Source organism: Sinocyclocheilus anshuiensis, unplaced genomic scaffold (assembly GCF_001515605.1).
Source record: "Sinocyclocheilus anshuiensis isolate Anshui unplaced genomic scaffold, SAMN03320099.WGS_v1.1 scaffold590, whole genome shotgun sequence".
Classification (NCBI taxonomy): domain Eukaryota; kingdom Metazoa; phylum Chordata; class Actinopteri; order Cypriniformes; family Cyprinidae; genus Sinocyclocheilus; species Sinocyclocheilus anshuiensis.
Window position 1 is genome coordinate 106,383 of NW_015544192.1, and position 16,406 is coordinate 122,788.

At 39.5% G+C, this 16,406-nt stretch overlaps 1 protein-coding gene across 2 annotated transcripts in view; it reads left to right on the plus strand.

Annotated features, from left to right (window-relative positions):
- Positions 1 to 6,981, plus strand: part of LOC107696520 (angiopoietin-1-like) — a 53,059-nt gene extending 46,078 nt beyond the window's left edge. For both annotated transcript variants that reach the window (XM_016496879.1, XM_016496880.1), the window contains exons 8-9: positions 2,593 to 2,723; positions 6,349 to 6,981. In XM_016496879.1, the coding sequence (XP_016352365.1) occupies positions 2,593 to 2,723; positions 6,349 to 6,512 (295 nt within the window). In that variant the 3' untranslated portion in view covers positions 6,513 to 6,981. The remainder of the gene's footprint in view (positions 1 to 2,592; positions 2,724 to 6,348) is intronic.
- The last annotated feature ends 9,425 nt before the right edge of the window (positions 6,982 to 16,406 follow it).

The window sequence follows — 16,406 nt, forward strand, 5'->3', positions numbered from 1 at the left end:
CAGAGTGTGTATATCCCTGCTGAAAAGAACCACTTAAATCAGCTCAGTTCAGGCTGATTTGTGCCACCATAGTGTTTTCATGTGGAGCTGATTCACCTAGTAAGTCATGCTGGTTAATCTACAGTAGTTTAAAAGTTTGGTGGGGAAACTAGCATCCCAGCATCCATTTAGTGTGTGTGTGTGTGTGTGTGTGTGTGTGACAGCAACATTACCAAATTAAAGAAATATTACCGCTGCAGGATCGTTGCATGTTTCAGATGGGATGTGACAGATTAAAGGGGTACGGCAGGAGCTAACCGTGGGTTCCTCTCAGTAGTGGGCCTCACACATCACACAAAACTAGGATGGGTTTTGACATGTCCCGCAGCTGCAGAGAGAAAACAATGTATAAGGCTTTTTATTTTCAGTCTTTGGCAAGAGGCTCTGACGTATGGACCCCTATGGCACGTGTGACTTAAAGCACTCAGGTTTTTGTTTTTCAGCTGCTGTACTGTGAAAGGACTGTGTATTTGCTTCCTGCCCTCTTTTAGTCTGTGTTCCAGAATAATAGTTTAGGTTTTGGAGCATGTTCATCTGATGAACATGATTTCAACTAGGAAAAACACATCCATACATCCTCTTTTACTCAGAATAAACATCACATATCCGGAGAGGAACATTACCAAACTGCCATCATTTCAGATTATGAAAATAAAATGACCGGACACCAGAACACTTCCCTCAGGGTGCTGTTGTGCAACACCAAATAAATCTCATTCCATTCTCAGTTTTCATCACAGCTTTTCCAAATAAGGCTTGGACTGATTCAGCAATAGTTCATTGAGGCTGATGAAAACAAGCCTAGAGGAAGGATATTCTGTGTTGGCCATGCAGATGTTTGAGTTCAGATTGAAACAAAGGCCATAGCATGACATGACATTAGTGGGACAACAGTAACTGCACGCACAGGACTTAAGTCTGTTGCTATTTTGTGAATTGGGACACATTTAATTGGCCTACTTGAAACTACACTGACTGGAGATGAGTAGGTGTGTGTTTATTCACCTGGTTTTTGTGGTGATTTACTCTGTGGCGATCACTGCATAAGACAAAATTTGTTTTGGAAATAACTTTTATATTTTGGCCAGTGTCAGTGTTTTAATGTACACTTCTTATGCTCTTAATCTATATTGAATATAAAGTATTTGGTTAAATTTTTTATAATGGTTTTGCATTTTGGCTAGGTATGTTGGAATAGTGATTTTAATTGTAATAAAAACTTTTTTTTTTAAATCATAGTTTAAATGAATAAAAAAATTAAATCTGGTGTTTGGCTAAGGTCTATGAAGTAGTGAACTCATTACAGAAATGCAGTTTGCAAGTCAAATTATGCAGCAACATGTTTGTGTCTGCTGTTCAAACTCTGAGGACGTCCTGAAAGTTTATTTCCTCATAAAAACTGAAGCTTGACTAGTTTGACATCTTACACAGTATGACAGAAACTGTGTATAGTAAATGAAGCATGCAGTCATTCTGAATGAGTAAGATCAGTATTGTGTTTGTGTCTTATAAAATGGCTGTTAAAATGTAGTCTTTAGTGTCAGCGAAGAACAAAATACGTTGGTTTGGCATCTAGCATATCCGGAAACCACAGACAACCAGTTAATTTGTCTTTGTTTAGAGACCGCAACAATGCACTTCATCTTAATGAACATGATGTCACCGAACAAAGTTTGCAACTGATATTTGATGTGGGTGGCTTTAAAATGATTAGACAGCTTGTTATAAGAGAGTCTATGAGATGGATGAAGTGTGAGGAACAAAAAATTAAATGAAAAAAATACCACTTAACAATAAGAACGACAATCACACACTTGGCCTCTAAAGCCTGTTGTTGCATCACTTGGCCTCTGTGAACATCCCTAAAAGTGTAACCAAAAATATATTTTCCAAGTCGCTTTCCAAGATTCATCTTAGAAGAGATTTATAAAGCTCACTCTCGACTGTCTGATCTTATTTGTGGCGATGACTTTCAGGAAATGATTTTGTGGGGCCGAACATGTTTCATTTGGTGTTCCTTTCATTGCTGGCATGCCCATGCAGTATAGTTTTTTGGCTTTGAGTATGACACTTGGATAAAAAAATTAAATAAAATAGTCGGAGGGGTAATAACCCTCAGGTTAAGACCTTGGGCAGAACTTTTGGTGACACAATGAAGCAAGATGGGAAAATCAAAAGCCGCACTTCAACCACCAAATTCTGGGCGTCAGTGCTGCATAAAATTAAGCATTTGGACCCAAGCCTGCATTAAGTGAGGGTTGTGAATTTGCGGTTGAAATCTTCAAGTGTAGATGGCTGGAGTTGAGTTACACACTCTGTGTGGTTTCTACGTGTGCTTTGTTGTCCGTATTAAATAGTATTGAGTTTCCCGGCCAATATGTTTAAAAACTGATGCTAACTCTAAAGAATGGGCCATGAGTGTGAAGGTAATCTGCATAAATCAATCACGGATGTTTCTGGCAGTCATTTTTCTTGTCCACGGCCTCCTTTTTTAAAAAGTCTTTCTCTGTGTTTTTATTTCCTCTCTTCTTCCTTGTCCTCCCTCTGTCTCAGGTTGTTCCTGAAGAGCCACAGCGGGACGGCGGGCAGACAGAGCAGTCTGGCGATCCACGGCGCTGACTTCAGCACTAAAGACATGGACAATGACAACTGCACATGCAAGTGTGCGCTGATGCTCAGTGGGGGTAAGGCTGAAAACCTCTGTTTTAGCTCACTCCTGATGAATGTAGCCATTTAAGTCATCTATTCCAGCCGCACAAGCTTGTTCTTGTTCCAGTGATACACTAGCTATGATGCTCAAGATGATACTGTCATTGCTTTTAAATACATTATAGTACAACTGGAGAAGTAGAACATATCCTTTTTTTTTAAATGATATGCAGCTAGTGCAGATTACTGGCAACATGTAGAATTTGAATGATTGTAAGGGACCGTTCTTAACATTTCTGTTAAAGATTCTTTTTTTGTAAAAACGAAATGCAAATCTTGTTGCATTTTGCTGTCCTCAGCTGTCTGTTGCTAAATGATGAGATAATCTCTGACCTACACAGAAGAAATACATTTAAAACAATTATTTCAAAAGGTGTGCTTACACAGCGACTTCTTATTAATCCTTTAGATAATTATAATTATTTTAGATTCGATTTTTATATTTTTGTTATTTTGTGTTTTATATTTCTGTTATTGTTAGGATTATTGATACACATGAAAAGTAATGATACTATCTCTAAAGTAATAACTTGCAATTCAGAAAGTGAGTCTGATTGAATCAGTAACCACTGCAAATGAATCATTCATGTGTTTTTGATTCACTAAAAAGAACTTGCCATGCAGTATGCTTTTGATTCATTAATAAGAACTGATTCATAAGAGTCATTTGTTCAGGAATCAAAATTACACTGATCACTCTAAATGTTTTGTGCTGTAGACACCGTATTTCTGTAAAGTGTTCTATTCAGATCAATAAAACTTAAGCTGACGTTTAAGAACTGCTAATTTTACCGAACGACATGAATTATTCAGTAAAAAATAAATAATTAAAATAAACTACTAAGAGCTACTAGAATGTTACGGTCTACATCCACTCTTGTCCCATTGTGAATTAAGACCTTTGTGAAGTGTGCAGACAGTAAGTTCCAGTCTGAACACTGTCTATGTCTATGTACAAAGCTAACTGCTGCGTATAGGACCACCTCATGCTTTCTTTTTGGCAGAGGAGCTGCATAAAGCTTTGTGCACGATGTCTTTGTGGACTTTCACATCCTGTGAGGAGTCTACCAGAATGGGCTGAGCACCAAGTATCTGTAGGTCTGTATAGGACTCCCACAGACTCTCCTAGTGGATGCAGACCACAGACAACTTTTGCTTTTCATACAGGAAGCTCTCAGGTCTCAAATCACTTAATGCATCATTTAATAAACCAGACATCGAGAGAGATCCAGTCCACCCGAATCTGCCATCACCTTCTCCGTCCTTGGTGGCCAAATGCTAAATGAGGCCCTGACAGTGATTTATCTCTGAGACATTTAATATCAGGATGAGAATAAATGTGAGCCTTACAGTAGGATGACATGCATAAATCTGCTGTATGTGTAAGGGGATTTAAGCAATGCAATTAATAAAACGGAGTACTGTCGCACTGAAAGATTTTTAATGAAAGTTCTTCATGAAAAAACAGTGCGGAAATGTTTGAAATTGTCAGTCTCAAAATAGAACCCTATAAATTCTGTAGCGTAAGTGCTTTAATGAAAGACATATTGGTTCCAGCTTTGGTTTATATCATAAAATCAAACTTTTATCATTCTGTTGCCTCATTTCTTGTTATGCAGTGTGGTTAACAAGCCTATAAAACACATACCCTAGAGACAACCAAGGACACTGGCCAGCTGTAGGCCTGAGATGCGAAAGCATAGTAACAAGTAGAATCAGCATCCAATCAGTTTACTGTGTCAGTGAGAGCCGTGACAAAGGGCAGCGTATTTGGCTCACGGATGGCTGTTAAAATGTCACAGATCTCTCTGGCATTTGAGCCTGTGAAGTGAAGCTCAAGTTCTTCATGGGAATGAGACATGCCAAAACATGCACTCTGTGGGCACATTTTGTGTGTACGTGTCTAATTAAATCAACAGGCCAGATGAATTGTATTTAATGCACAGAGAAGTTGTACAGTGACTCAGAGTTGTTATTGTTAACTAAAACTATAAAAAATACTTTTTGGTCATTTAAATAAAGCTAAAACAAAATATAGGGTATATGAATATTATATATGAATATTAAGAGATAAGATCAGATGTTTTATCAAGCTATTATTATTTTTTACATTTAGATACATATGTAAGGCATAAGGCCATGTGACAGAAAAGATATTGTATTGGGGTTCAGAGTTTTCCTCTTGAAGTCTGGACCATTTTTATATTTTGCTTAAAACAAACAATAAAAACACTCTCATCATGAGAAGGAAACAAAGCTAACTAGTAATTTCAAAGTTAATGTTGTCTTTCCTTGCCATCTACAAATAATTTTCCCAATTTTAACAATTAAATGTTTATTTTAAAATGCTCTTAGTCTTAACATACTGATTAACATACTTAAAATACTAAAAATGTCCTGTCACAAACCTGGTTTGAACGGCCAGAGTCATATATATATATGATAGATAAAAATAACTATATTTGCAGTATTGTTGTTTTCTGCAGTGTTTTTAGCAATTGATATATATATAAGATCTTAAAGCTAAATGATAAGACTTGGAGGCAAAATGCAGTATTCCAGCTTTAAATATAATTAATTTGTCCTCATGTTGTTTCAAACCGATAAAAGTTTCTTTTTTGTGTGTAAAGTGTGAAAATGGAGAGGGACCAAGGTCTGTCAAGCTCCAAAAATGGCCAAAAAGCATCATAATATTACTTTTTATGGCTATATTTTGAGTCTTATGAAACCATATGAAAGCTTTATGTGAGGAGCAGACTGAAATCTGCTGAAAAAAAAGTTGTTGAACTAAAAATCTTGCTTTGAAGCCGTGGTCATCATTCAGTTTCATTGTATGGAAAAAAAAAACATGTACATTTTACTATAAATAATTTTGTGTTCCATGGAAAGTCACAGCTTTTAAAAGACATAAAGATGAGTAAATGATGACATGATTTTCATTTTGGGAGATTTCAAGCCCATCATATCAGGTCATCCCTCAGTATGAGGGACATGCTATTAAAAGCACATCTGTCAAGGCAAGCATTAACAGAAATAACCCTTCGAAATCCACAGAAGAGACTTCTCAAACATAAAAATCAGTTGTTGTTATTATTAAACAATTATGTTTAACAATGTGATTGGCACATCCTATTTTCTCTATGTTACCTTCAAGTATTTATATCCTCTTTCCCTGAATACTTTAAAGGTCACCGGTCCACTCACTCCTCACCTATACCACAGTGACCACATAGCACCTGCATACTGTTGGATCCAGCTTCAAAGTTGCCTGCATAGCCTGACGAATACACTACTAGACTGTCAGCAATAAAAATAGCTGATCATATAAAATAATCACCGAAATAGTATCACACAAATAGAAGCACTAATGTTTAGGCACCTAATTTCAGAAACCTACTTAACGCAGAGCAGTTAGAAGTGGCTTTTTATGTGATGTGGTTATATTTTTTATAAGAAAAGTAATTAAAATGACTGTTACAATTTATATATGATTTATATTGTGTGGTATTGCATTTGTTAGCGTTCTTTCAGGATAATGCAATACTGACTATATATAAGTGTATAAACAGTTGTTCCCAATTGTAAATGTTTGTGTTTTAGGATGGTGGTACGATGCCTGTGGCCCATCCAACCTGAACGGGGTGTACTACAGACAAGGCCAACATGTTGGAAAATTCAATGGAATCAAGTGGCACTATTTCAAAGGCCCCAGCTACTCTCTCCGATCCACTGTCATGATGATCCGACCGGCCGACTTCGCGTAGTTCTCCACAAATAGCCCAAAATGTTTTGGAAAAGTGTTACTTTTTGGCCCATGACATTACCAGGTAACGCTGTATAAGTGGTTAGCTGCTTGCCTTTTGGATAATGCAGCATTCTTTTGAGATAACACCTCTCCAGGAAACAGGAATCCTGTGAATAAGGGGCTGTCCTATCACCTTTATGGGACTACATAGGAGATGGCATGCTCTTTGGGAATTTAGGGCAGGAGCTGACTTGGCTGGGCTTTTATTTTTAAATATCAGAGGTATGAATTCAAGTGCCATTCACTTGTCACTCAGGACCTGTGGACTGCTGAGGCAGGCACATCACCTTTGATGGTAGTGGACTGGGCTGCATTGCCTAGCAATCACCCTGTGCTCATCTGGCATTCGTGTCTCCAAGTGAATTTAAAGCAGATTAAATGTCCTTCAATATCTTAAAGGGGCCTATTAATGTTTAATACAAACGTGTTGCACAATTATATTTGGGTTATGATACTTCACATTTTTACTCTTTTTTTAATCCCAGTATATTATTATTATTATTATTATTATTATTGTGTACATTATTCCTGTCAAAGTGAAGAAAACCATAGCATGCAGGGTACACATGCAAGGGACATTTTCGGCAAAGAATAGCACATCCGTCCTCCAGCCTGACTGTATTGATTGTGCAAACTGCATATTATTATTGGCTTTGAACTTTGGTGACCTTTTAAGTACATCATAACTTGGCATAAAATGTTGAAATGCATGCCAAAGATCACAGCTATTAATGATAGTACCATAAAAATATTGATCTAATATTAATCATCGTTACAACCGATGGAGTAAAGCCAATGGCACATATGGTACTGGTGCAGTATGATATATATAATGATGTTTTAATTCATCCATACCATATTGTCTTAGGAGAATTTGTCATATTAGGATTGTTTTGCATTTGTATGTTGCAGCTCTTGTCAAAAGCAGTGTTACTCTTACAGACAAGCTTGGATGAACTTATTTTAAATTTACCTTTGAACCTAAGACTATAGGTTTGCAGAAGTGTTTAATAATTCTGAATGACTGCATTATTGAAAGGAAATGCTTTCATATATGGAGTCAGGTAAGCTTCTAAGTTTTATTTCTACATGAAGTTTATTTGTAGCAATCGTAGGTCCGGTTCACACAGACTGCATTTTTGTGTTTCGTTATGCCACTGTTAACAGTTTTCACATATAAACGTTCGCTAAACGGCTGTCTTTAACTTGTTATGCTAGGTTTTGCTGTTTTTTTTTTTTTTTTTTTTTTTTTTTTGTAGCATTGTGTGCTGAAAAAGCAGCCGTTGTTAAGCCAAGTGAAGTTAAAATTTAAATCTGCATCTTTTCCATTCAATCCATTGTGTGAACAGGACATTAGGACTTTTGGTAACAATGTACAATAAAGTTCCGTTTGTTAAGATTAGTTCAGTAAGTTAACATGAGCTAACAAGGATAAACTTCTGAAGCATTTATTTATCTTTGTTAATGTTAATTTCAACATTTACTAATACATTATTTATACCCAAAGTTATATCTGTTCATATTATTTGACCTGAGCCAACATGAACAATGAACAGTTGCATTTTTAATAATTAACATTAACAAAGATTAATAAATACTTTAACAGATGTATTGCGCATTATGAAGTTAATGAATTAAAGGGGTCATATGACGTTGCTAAAAAGAACATTATTTTGTGTATTTGGTGTAATGAAATGTGTTTATGCGGTTTAAGGTTAAAAAAACACATCATTTTCCACATAATGTACATTATTGTTTCTCCGTTATGCCCCGCCTTTCTGAAACGCGTCGATTTTTACAAAGCTCATCGTTCTGAAAAGCGAGGTGTATGCTGATTGGCCAGCTATCCAGTGCATTGTGATTGGCCGAATGCCTCAAGCGTGTGACGGAAATGTTACGCCGCTTACCATACTGTGATGCCGTCTCCCGGCACGACGAGACAAAACCAATAAAACCCATTACAAACGAGGCATTTGTTGCATTACAGCGAGAATAAAATTTACGCCTTCTTTCTTTGCGTGAACGTTTGGGCGGCATCATGCAAATCTTCCCACACAGTGACGTAGACGTGGGGCCATGTTTAAACGAGGCGTTTTAGGAGGGCATGGACAAGTCTTAACTTTTATAAAGAATATCTCTTTGGATTTGAGACTTTAGTCTTTGCAACTTTACAGATCTGCTTTATGCACCAAGAGCTTGTAACACTCCAAAGAGAGAGGAAAAATTGAAATCGCATCATATGACCCCTTTAACCAATGTTAACTAATGGGACCTTATTGTAAAGTGTTACCAGACTTTACAAATGTACATAAATTCTGTTGGAACAAGTGTTTTGGTTTGTGTGATAGTGAAGTCTGATAACACTCTTCAGGTAGATTGCCTCTGTATGCAAGTCTACTACTACTGTCTTCCATCAAGTAACAACAGCATGGAGCATTTTACTGGAAAGTGTATTTTTATTGTAAATCCATAAGCTGTCTGGAAAGCTCCAGAATGGTATGTTTTATATCACACTCCAAATACTGTAATTTAGTGTTTAAAATTGCTTTCCAGAGGAAAGCACAGCTTTACATTTTTTATTAGCTCAGAACCATCTGTATGTGCTAAATTAAAAAAGATGTAGCTAAAGTAACATCATTTCATTTGCCATGTTATTTAAACACCTCATCCTTTGCAACAATGTTCATGATGTTAGTTCAAATAACAAAATAAACTCGATGCCCCAAGCTTAGCTGAATGAGCAGTTTTGAGTCATTTATTACTGGCTCTGGAATCCAGAGTCTTTCTTTTGCTTTCACAGAGCTATTTAGCATTTTCTATTTGAGTCACGTCGCTCCATTGACAATATTTACACATGGCAGAAGAAAAAAATATAAAGGAGCTCAATTTTTGGACAGAATGGGCCCTGAGCAAGCGAACCACCTTTGTGTCCAGAGCGAGCAGACTGTTAGTTCTCCGCCACTCTGCCGTGACAGATTGCTGAGGTGTCAAACGATGCTGTCGGGATGGCTAAATCCCCCCATAGCTGACATTCCTACACCCTAATCAAAGGGTTAAGCAAACGCCGGGTGCATGTAAACTGCCGCCTGTCCTTCAACACCTAAGCTGACCCACTACACCCTCCAGAATGCAGCCACCATCAAATGGGCACAGACACAATGGAGGACCAACCAGGCCATGTGGAGCCACAAAAAGGAGAATCGAGAAGTATTCAAGATGTGTGATGGATTCAACCCAACACATAATGTAACAGAAGAGGTGAGTCCTGGTGGCTTTGCATTTCTGAGATGTAATTTAACATATGTATTGATGACACATTGATATTGTCCAGAGCTTAAAAGAAGGGCCTTTTATTTAGTCTCGTGTGACCAGGAACGCTAGGTGAAGGCCGACTCAGATGCCTCTGAGGTCCACTGGTGTTTCTAAAGACGGATCATTTCCTGTTTGCACAAGCTGAATAGAGGGACAGGAACCCCAGAGGAGGAGCACAATTGGTCTACTGATGAACAATGGGCCTGACGCCAGATCAGACCAGTAAAGTGATGGTACCTGTAGAGTAAATGGGAAGAGATAGCAACATCACACACCAGAACATGAAAAATAGCAACTGGAAATAAGACCTGTGTATTCACCTGAATAAAAGAAAAATATGTATTACTCTAAAAGCATGTTTCTGTGTAGTCAAAGTTCCAGAAATAAACCAGATACAACCGTTTAATGAATAATGGGTCGCAGTTCAAAAATCTTTTCCCGTAAGTTAGATTGAGGGAAGCGAACAGAAAAATTCATCTTTTGGAATTTCTTTGGCACAGGACCACTTGAACTTATTTCCAGGGTGAGTTTAAAACATGCTGAAGCTGAGGATTGCGCCGTTTGGGGCTATTTTAAATGTTTTTTGAAATTCTTTCAGGTTATTGAATTTATAGGATTTAAACAACAACTAAGGTTTCAGCATGTTCCATTCATTGTTTGTTCAAACTAGGATTCATAAACGGTTGTGCTGGCACTGCTTGTTTAACAGATGAAAATATCATTTAGACAGTGTCATCACTTCAGTCAAGTGAAGTCAAAAAAGCTCCATAAAAGTAGCCTGCATGACTCTTGCACCATACATTGTGTGAAGAACCGACTGAAATGTAAGAAATTCAACCCAGGCTTATTGTAAAAACATGCATGTGGCAAATTTTTAGCTGAGTTATATGATGACTTTCAAAGTGAAATTTCCAGTGAGTGGCGCTAAAGGTGTGTTCAGATTTATTTGAAACTAATGAATATGAATCTTGCAATGTTTTTTTTTTCACTGATTGCTGTACATATTGTGGCAATTCAGGAGTGAAATTTCCAATTCCAATGCTCTAACACAATTGAAAATAACATACCACACACTAAACCTGACCGATAGTGTTAACTATTGCAAAAATATTATGAAACCACATTTGCTGAGACAGCAATGATATGATAGCTTACTTCTGCAAATGTTTCAGAATTTTTATCATGACTCATGTCTTTTTTATGAGACTCATACCCAAGTGCTCCACATAGCTACTGCCATGCTGTACCAGGTGAGCTACCGAGCAAGTTTACAACATCAAAAAAAGTATTTTTTGGTCGTATCATAGTAGTATTGTGCAAGGAACTGTGCAAAAATAAATATTTATTAACTGATAATATGTCCTGTAACCATAATTTGTGTGAAAAGTAATAAAAGCCTTTGGTCTTTTAATGCCATTAGTGTTGCTGAGTTAGAAACTGCAGTCATTTGTATGTATAGGTACATTTTTAGAATTTTGCAAAAATGTAGGAAGAAAAGCAGGAAGAGTTTTTCCAATGAGCCTGTTTTGCAGATATTAGCTGATTGCCCTTCCATTCACATTTGTACACATTCAAACATCTCAAGAATCGTGCCAGGTTGACGTTAACCATGACTGATCTCAACATGGTGAGTTGGAACGACGATGTGCAAAATTTCTCCTTTTGTGCTCCATGGAAGAGCGAAAACAATACAGGATTTGGAACGACATGTGGGTGAGTAAATGGTGACAGAATTTTCATTTTTGGGTCAATTTTAGGGCTTTAAGTGCCCGAGAAACACACAACCTCACTGTGACCAATGAGTAAATAGTTCATTTTAAGTATGTATCAAATTGTTGATCTCAGGGTCTTCATTTTTTAAAATGCAATCGTGGTTACTGGCACATCTTCGGTTTTAGAAAAACAGATACTCAGTCTATCGACAACTCAGTTGCCCTGGAGACTTCCCTGTTTTACATTGTCAGGCTACATTGATTTTGAGTCTGAAAGGGAAATAAAAGTGTAAACACACAGTTAGTGGTTTGGGACTTCTCTCCCCCTTTTGGAAGTAGAGAAGGTGTTCATGGTGATGGATGGATGAAGAGCATAAGAGTGAAATTTGGTTTTGAGGCTGAAGGGAGAGAGGGAATGGGCTGAGGTAATGCAAGAGACTTGGGTAATGGGAGGAGGGAGGTGTTCAGAAGAGTTATGATGGAGCCGTGAGCCACAAGGCCATCAAAGGCCTGTTCATCAGACTCCCTCTCATCCTGTTAGCCACAGCTGAATCAGACCCAAGAGGGTCCTTCCCCACTGAAATCATTGACTGTGAATGTGCTCTGAGAAAAGCTCTGTTTGTTTGTTTGCTCAGTGGCATTAACCTTTATTTCACCAGCGGCAATCCTAATGTTTTTGGAACACAGCAACACAGCACCTTAGAGAATCATGCCCTTGATAAAAAGAAGAACTGTTGTTTGCTTTCAGTGACTTTATTATACAGGATTGCAGTTTTGTAGTTTTGTATGCCAGTCACGTCAAGGGGGGCCATAACTGGGTGCTAGATCCCTAACAGGCAGCCCAAAAGGAATCGGTGGACCCAACACAATAAGACTTATGAAGCAACCATGGGTTCACAACAAAAATGGAATATAAATCAACACAGACAAAATGAATGCTACAACACAATGGAAGTGCATCTGACCACAAAGGGGCAGCTTTGAACTGGTTGCCCGTTGATGGCAGCATTGCCCAGCAACATTGCTCAAAAAGTTGCCCTGTACCTTTTGAACACCTAGAAAACATCTCACTGCTGCAGTCATATATGTGTTAAGAAAAGGTTTTTATATCCTCTTGTAAGCATCTGAGGTAATCTGAAGAGACAGTCAAGGATGACTATTTGTGTAAATAATTTTCTATCCATTATGTCCCAAAGCCCAACTATTACAGCACAGAAAAGATGAGGGACAATCAATCATGTAACACACACACAAAAGGCAAGACCTTTTAATTATACCTCACTGTAGAGGAAAGGAAGCATGTTTACACGGTATGGCCCTGTCCTCCTTAGACATCCAGCTGAACTCTTAGATTTTATCCTTCGTTTTTAATACCATTATATGGTGTTGTGCTTCTCAGGAAAATGTATAATGGATGTACTAACTCTACCCGCAGGAGATTTAGTGTCTGACACACAATTCTGTAGCATGAGGTCATGGCTTGCTGAGTTTGCTTAACACTTCTCCATAGGGATGCTGACTCAGGAGCAAACTCATAAAGATCTACTGATTCCTTAAAATATATTATATTAAATCAGTGGTTCTTAATCCTGGTCCTGGGGACATGCATGTCTCCCTTATTTAACACACCTGATTAAGATCATTAGCTCGTTAGGAGAGAGCTCCATGAACTGAATTGAGTTTAATTTAATTGAATATGATATATATTCAAAATATATTATATATATATTCAGAATGTAATATAATAATATATATTTTTTATTTTTTAATATAAATCCTTTTTAATAAATCAGCCTGTCAGGAAAAACTACTCCGCTGGTCTTGCCAACCCTCGCGCCAGACACGTCACACTCTGTCAGTTGCCGCGTGCTTGAGTCAAAACACAGAAACGTGATGTTTTGCGATCAGCCACATAACTTTTCACGCACTTGCCCCTGAAAATGGATACATTACAAACGTGTCTCATGAATTCAAAGTACCGGAGCCAGAGAGTACATCTTCGTCCGTAATGAGCTCATCTGATTGCGTGAGTCCACTCACTCTTCCTGACAGTAAATGCGCGCAAGATGGGGTGAAGGTGGGGGTGGGATTTCCTCTCTCCTTTACGAAAATTAACCATAATTTTACTACAAATAACACCAAACAACCATAATAATAAAAAATAATAATTCATTACATTTCTATAGCACTTTTCTAGGCACTCAAAGCGCTTTACATTGTCAGGGGGTATCTCCTCATCCACCACCAGTGAGCAGCATCCACCTGGATCATGTGACGGCAGCCATAGTGCGCCAGAATGCACACCACACACCAGCTTATTGGTGGAGAGGAGACAGAGTGATGAAGCCAATCAGTAGATATAGGGATTGTTAGGAGGCCATGATGATCAGAGGCCAATGGGCAAATTTGGCCAGGATGCCGAGGTCACACCTCTACTCTTTTCGAAAGACATCCTGGGATTTTTAATGACCACAGAGAGTCAGGACCTCGGTTTAACGTCTCATCTGAAGGACGGTGCTTGTTGACAGTATAGTGTCCCCGTCACTACACTGGGGCATTAGGACCCACACAGACCACAGGGTGAGCACCCCCTGCTGGCCTCACTAACAGCTCTTCCATACTAACTATAGTTAAACCATGGTAACCACAAGTTAACCATGGTTTTGCTACACTAACCATAGTTTAACCATGGTATTTGTAGTAAAACTATGGTTATACAAATGGTAATCAATACACAAAAAAATTACCAGTTACTAACATAACCTCGGTTCCCTGAAATAAAGGAATGAGCGTTGCATCACTGATGTTTATGGGGAAACTCCTGTTTACTCTGATACTGAAGCCTGATTTGTTCATGTTCGTGTATCTGCACAAAGCAATGGCGCTTCGACCCACCAAAAGGGGAGGAGCCGACCGCTATATAAGTTGGCTCTGAGCACCATTTCGTGAGAATCTTTCGACTGTAGTGATAGTCATTGATTTGCATGCAGCCTTACAGCACAGCAGCCTACATAACACTCGTTCCCTCTCAGGGAACTATGTTAGTAACTGAAGCGTTCCCTTTTGAATGTCTCTCATTTTGCGTCGCTGATGCTTATGGGGAACACATCCAATAGCGCCGTGCTATAAGCAAGCGCAGAACGAGCACCCGTACTGGGGGCTCCTGTAAGCATGATTCAATAATAAGACCCAAGCCGTTTAGGCTGAGGACTACATCACATAACTCTCTCCACTTACAAAGGGGATTAGGTAGAATTAAGTGGTAGAATTAAAGGTAGAATGATTTGCCTTGATGGCTGCCACATATACATTGAGCATGGGGTGCGCCCATTTTCCAGCAGCTCTTGTAGAAAGGTTAGCACTTATGGGTTGCACAATTATGGGTCCTGGTTCCATGCTGCACACCAGTTAGAGAAGACTGACCATTTAAGGGCGTAAAGACTCCTTGTAGATGGAGCTCTAGCCTCTAAAATGGTATAAATTACACTCGCTGGGAGCTGCAAAGGCTCCTGTCGAGGAGCCAAATATGAAGGCTCCACAGCTCTGGCCAGGGATGCCAAATCATGACCTTTGCTTGCGAGAGAAGATCCTTCCTCAGTGGTATCGACCAAGGGGCTGCCGATAGCAGCTGGATCAACTTCTAATTCCTCCAATGTGGGGCCAGCAAGAGGACTGAGCATCTGACTTCACTGACCCGTCTGATGACCTAAGGATGCAGGGCAACTGGGGGGAGGCATATAGGCGAACGCTGGGCCATTTGTGGGCCAGGGCATCTCGCTGCTTCAAAAAATAAATTTGGCAGTGAAAGTTGTCTTCTGAGACGAAGTGGTCTACCTCTGCCCTGCCGAAGACAGACCAGATCATTTTGAACTATTTGGGGATGCAGTCTCCTGGAGCCACATTGTCCCTGGACAGCATGTCTGCCCGGCACATAAACTGCTCTCAGTGAGAGGAGTTTGCCTTGTGCCCATAAAAGGAGGCGTCGAGCCAACCTGTGAAAGGACTGTGACCTGAGACCAGCATGGTGATTGATAAAGGCTACCACCGTCATGTTGTCTGAACGGACCAGGACGTGGTGCCCCCTTAAGGCTGGTAGGAATGTTTTTAGGGGTAGAAAAACCACCATCATCTCAAGGCAGTTGATGTGTAAGCATTGCTCCAGGTTTTACCAGGAGCCAAATGCCAGTCTGCCCTTGTACAGAGCTCCCCAACCCGAGTTGGAAGCATCTGTTGTGACCACCTTCCTTCTGGAGGTCAGTCCCAACAGCACACCTGATTGAAACAGGCAAAGAGTTTTCCAAGGGGCCACAGCTCTGATGCAGCGGTGGGTTACCCTGAGATGAAAATGTCTCAGGCGCCAAGAGTGGGACGGGACATGGGCTTTGAGCCAATACTGAAGAGGCCTCATGTGAAGCAGGCCCAGAGGAATCACAGAGGAAGCGGCCGACATGAGGCAGAGCATCATTTGGAAAACCCTGAGGGGTCGTGAAGTCCCCAGTTTGAAAGATGCCACCAGCCATTGAATAGTCAGAGAGTGATCCGACGTAATCCATGCCTGTATCCGGGCAGAATCAGTAACTGTCCCCAGAAAGACCACTCAGCTTTAGGCTGGGGCTTAGGTGGCGCTGTCTTTGCAGGCTGCTGAGAGGATGGAGCCTTCTGGATGGAGCCTTCTGCCGCACTGGAGTGTTTCGGCAGGAAGTGACTCATTTCCTGAGATGGCTTTTGTGCCACTGTAAACCGCTCGCCAAATCCATCCACGGCAGGGCCAAACAGTCCCTTGGGAGAAACTGGCAAGTATAATAAGGCAACCTTGTCAGCGTCCCTGA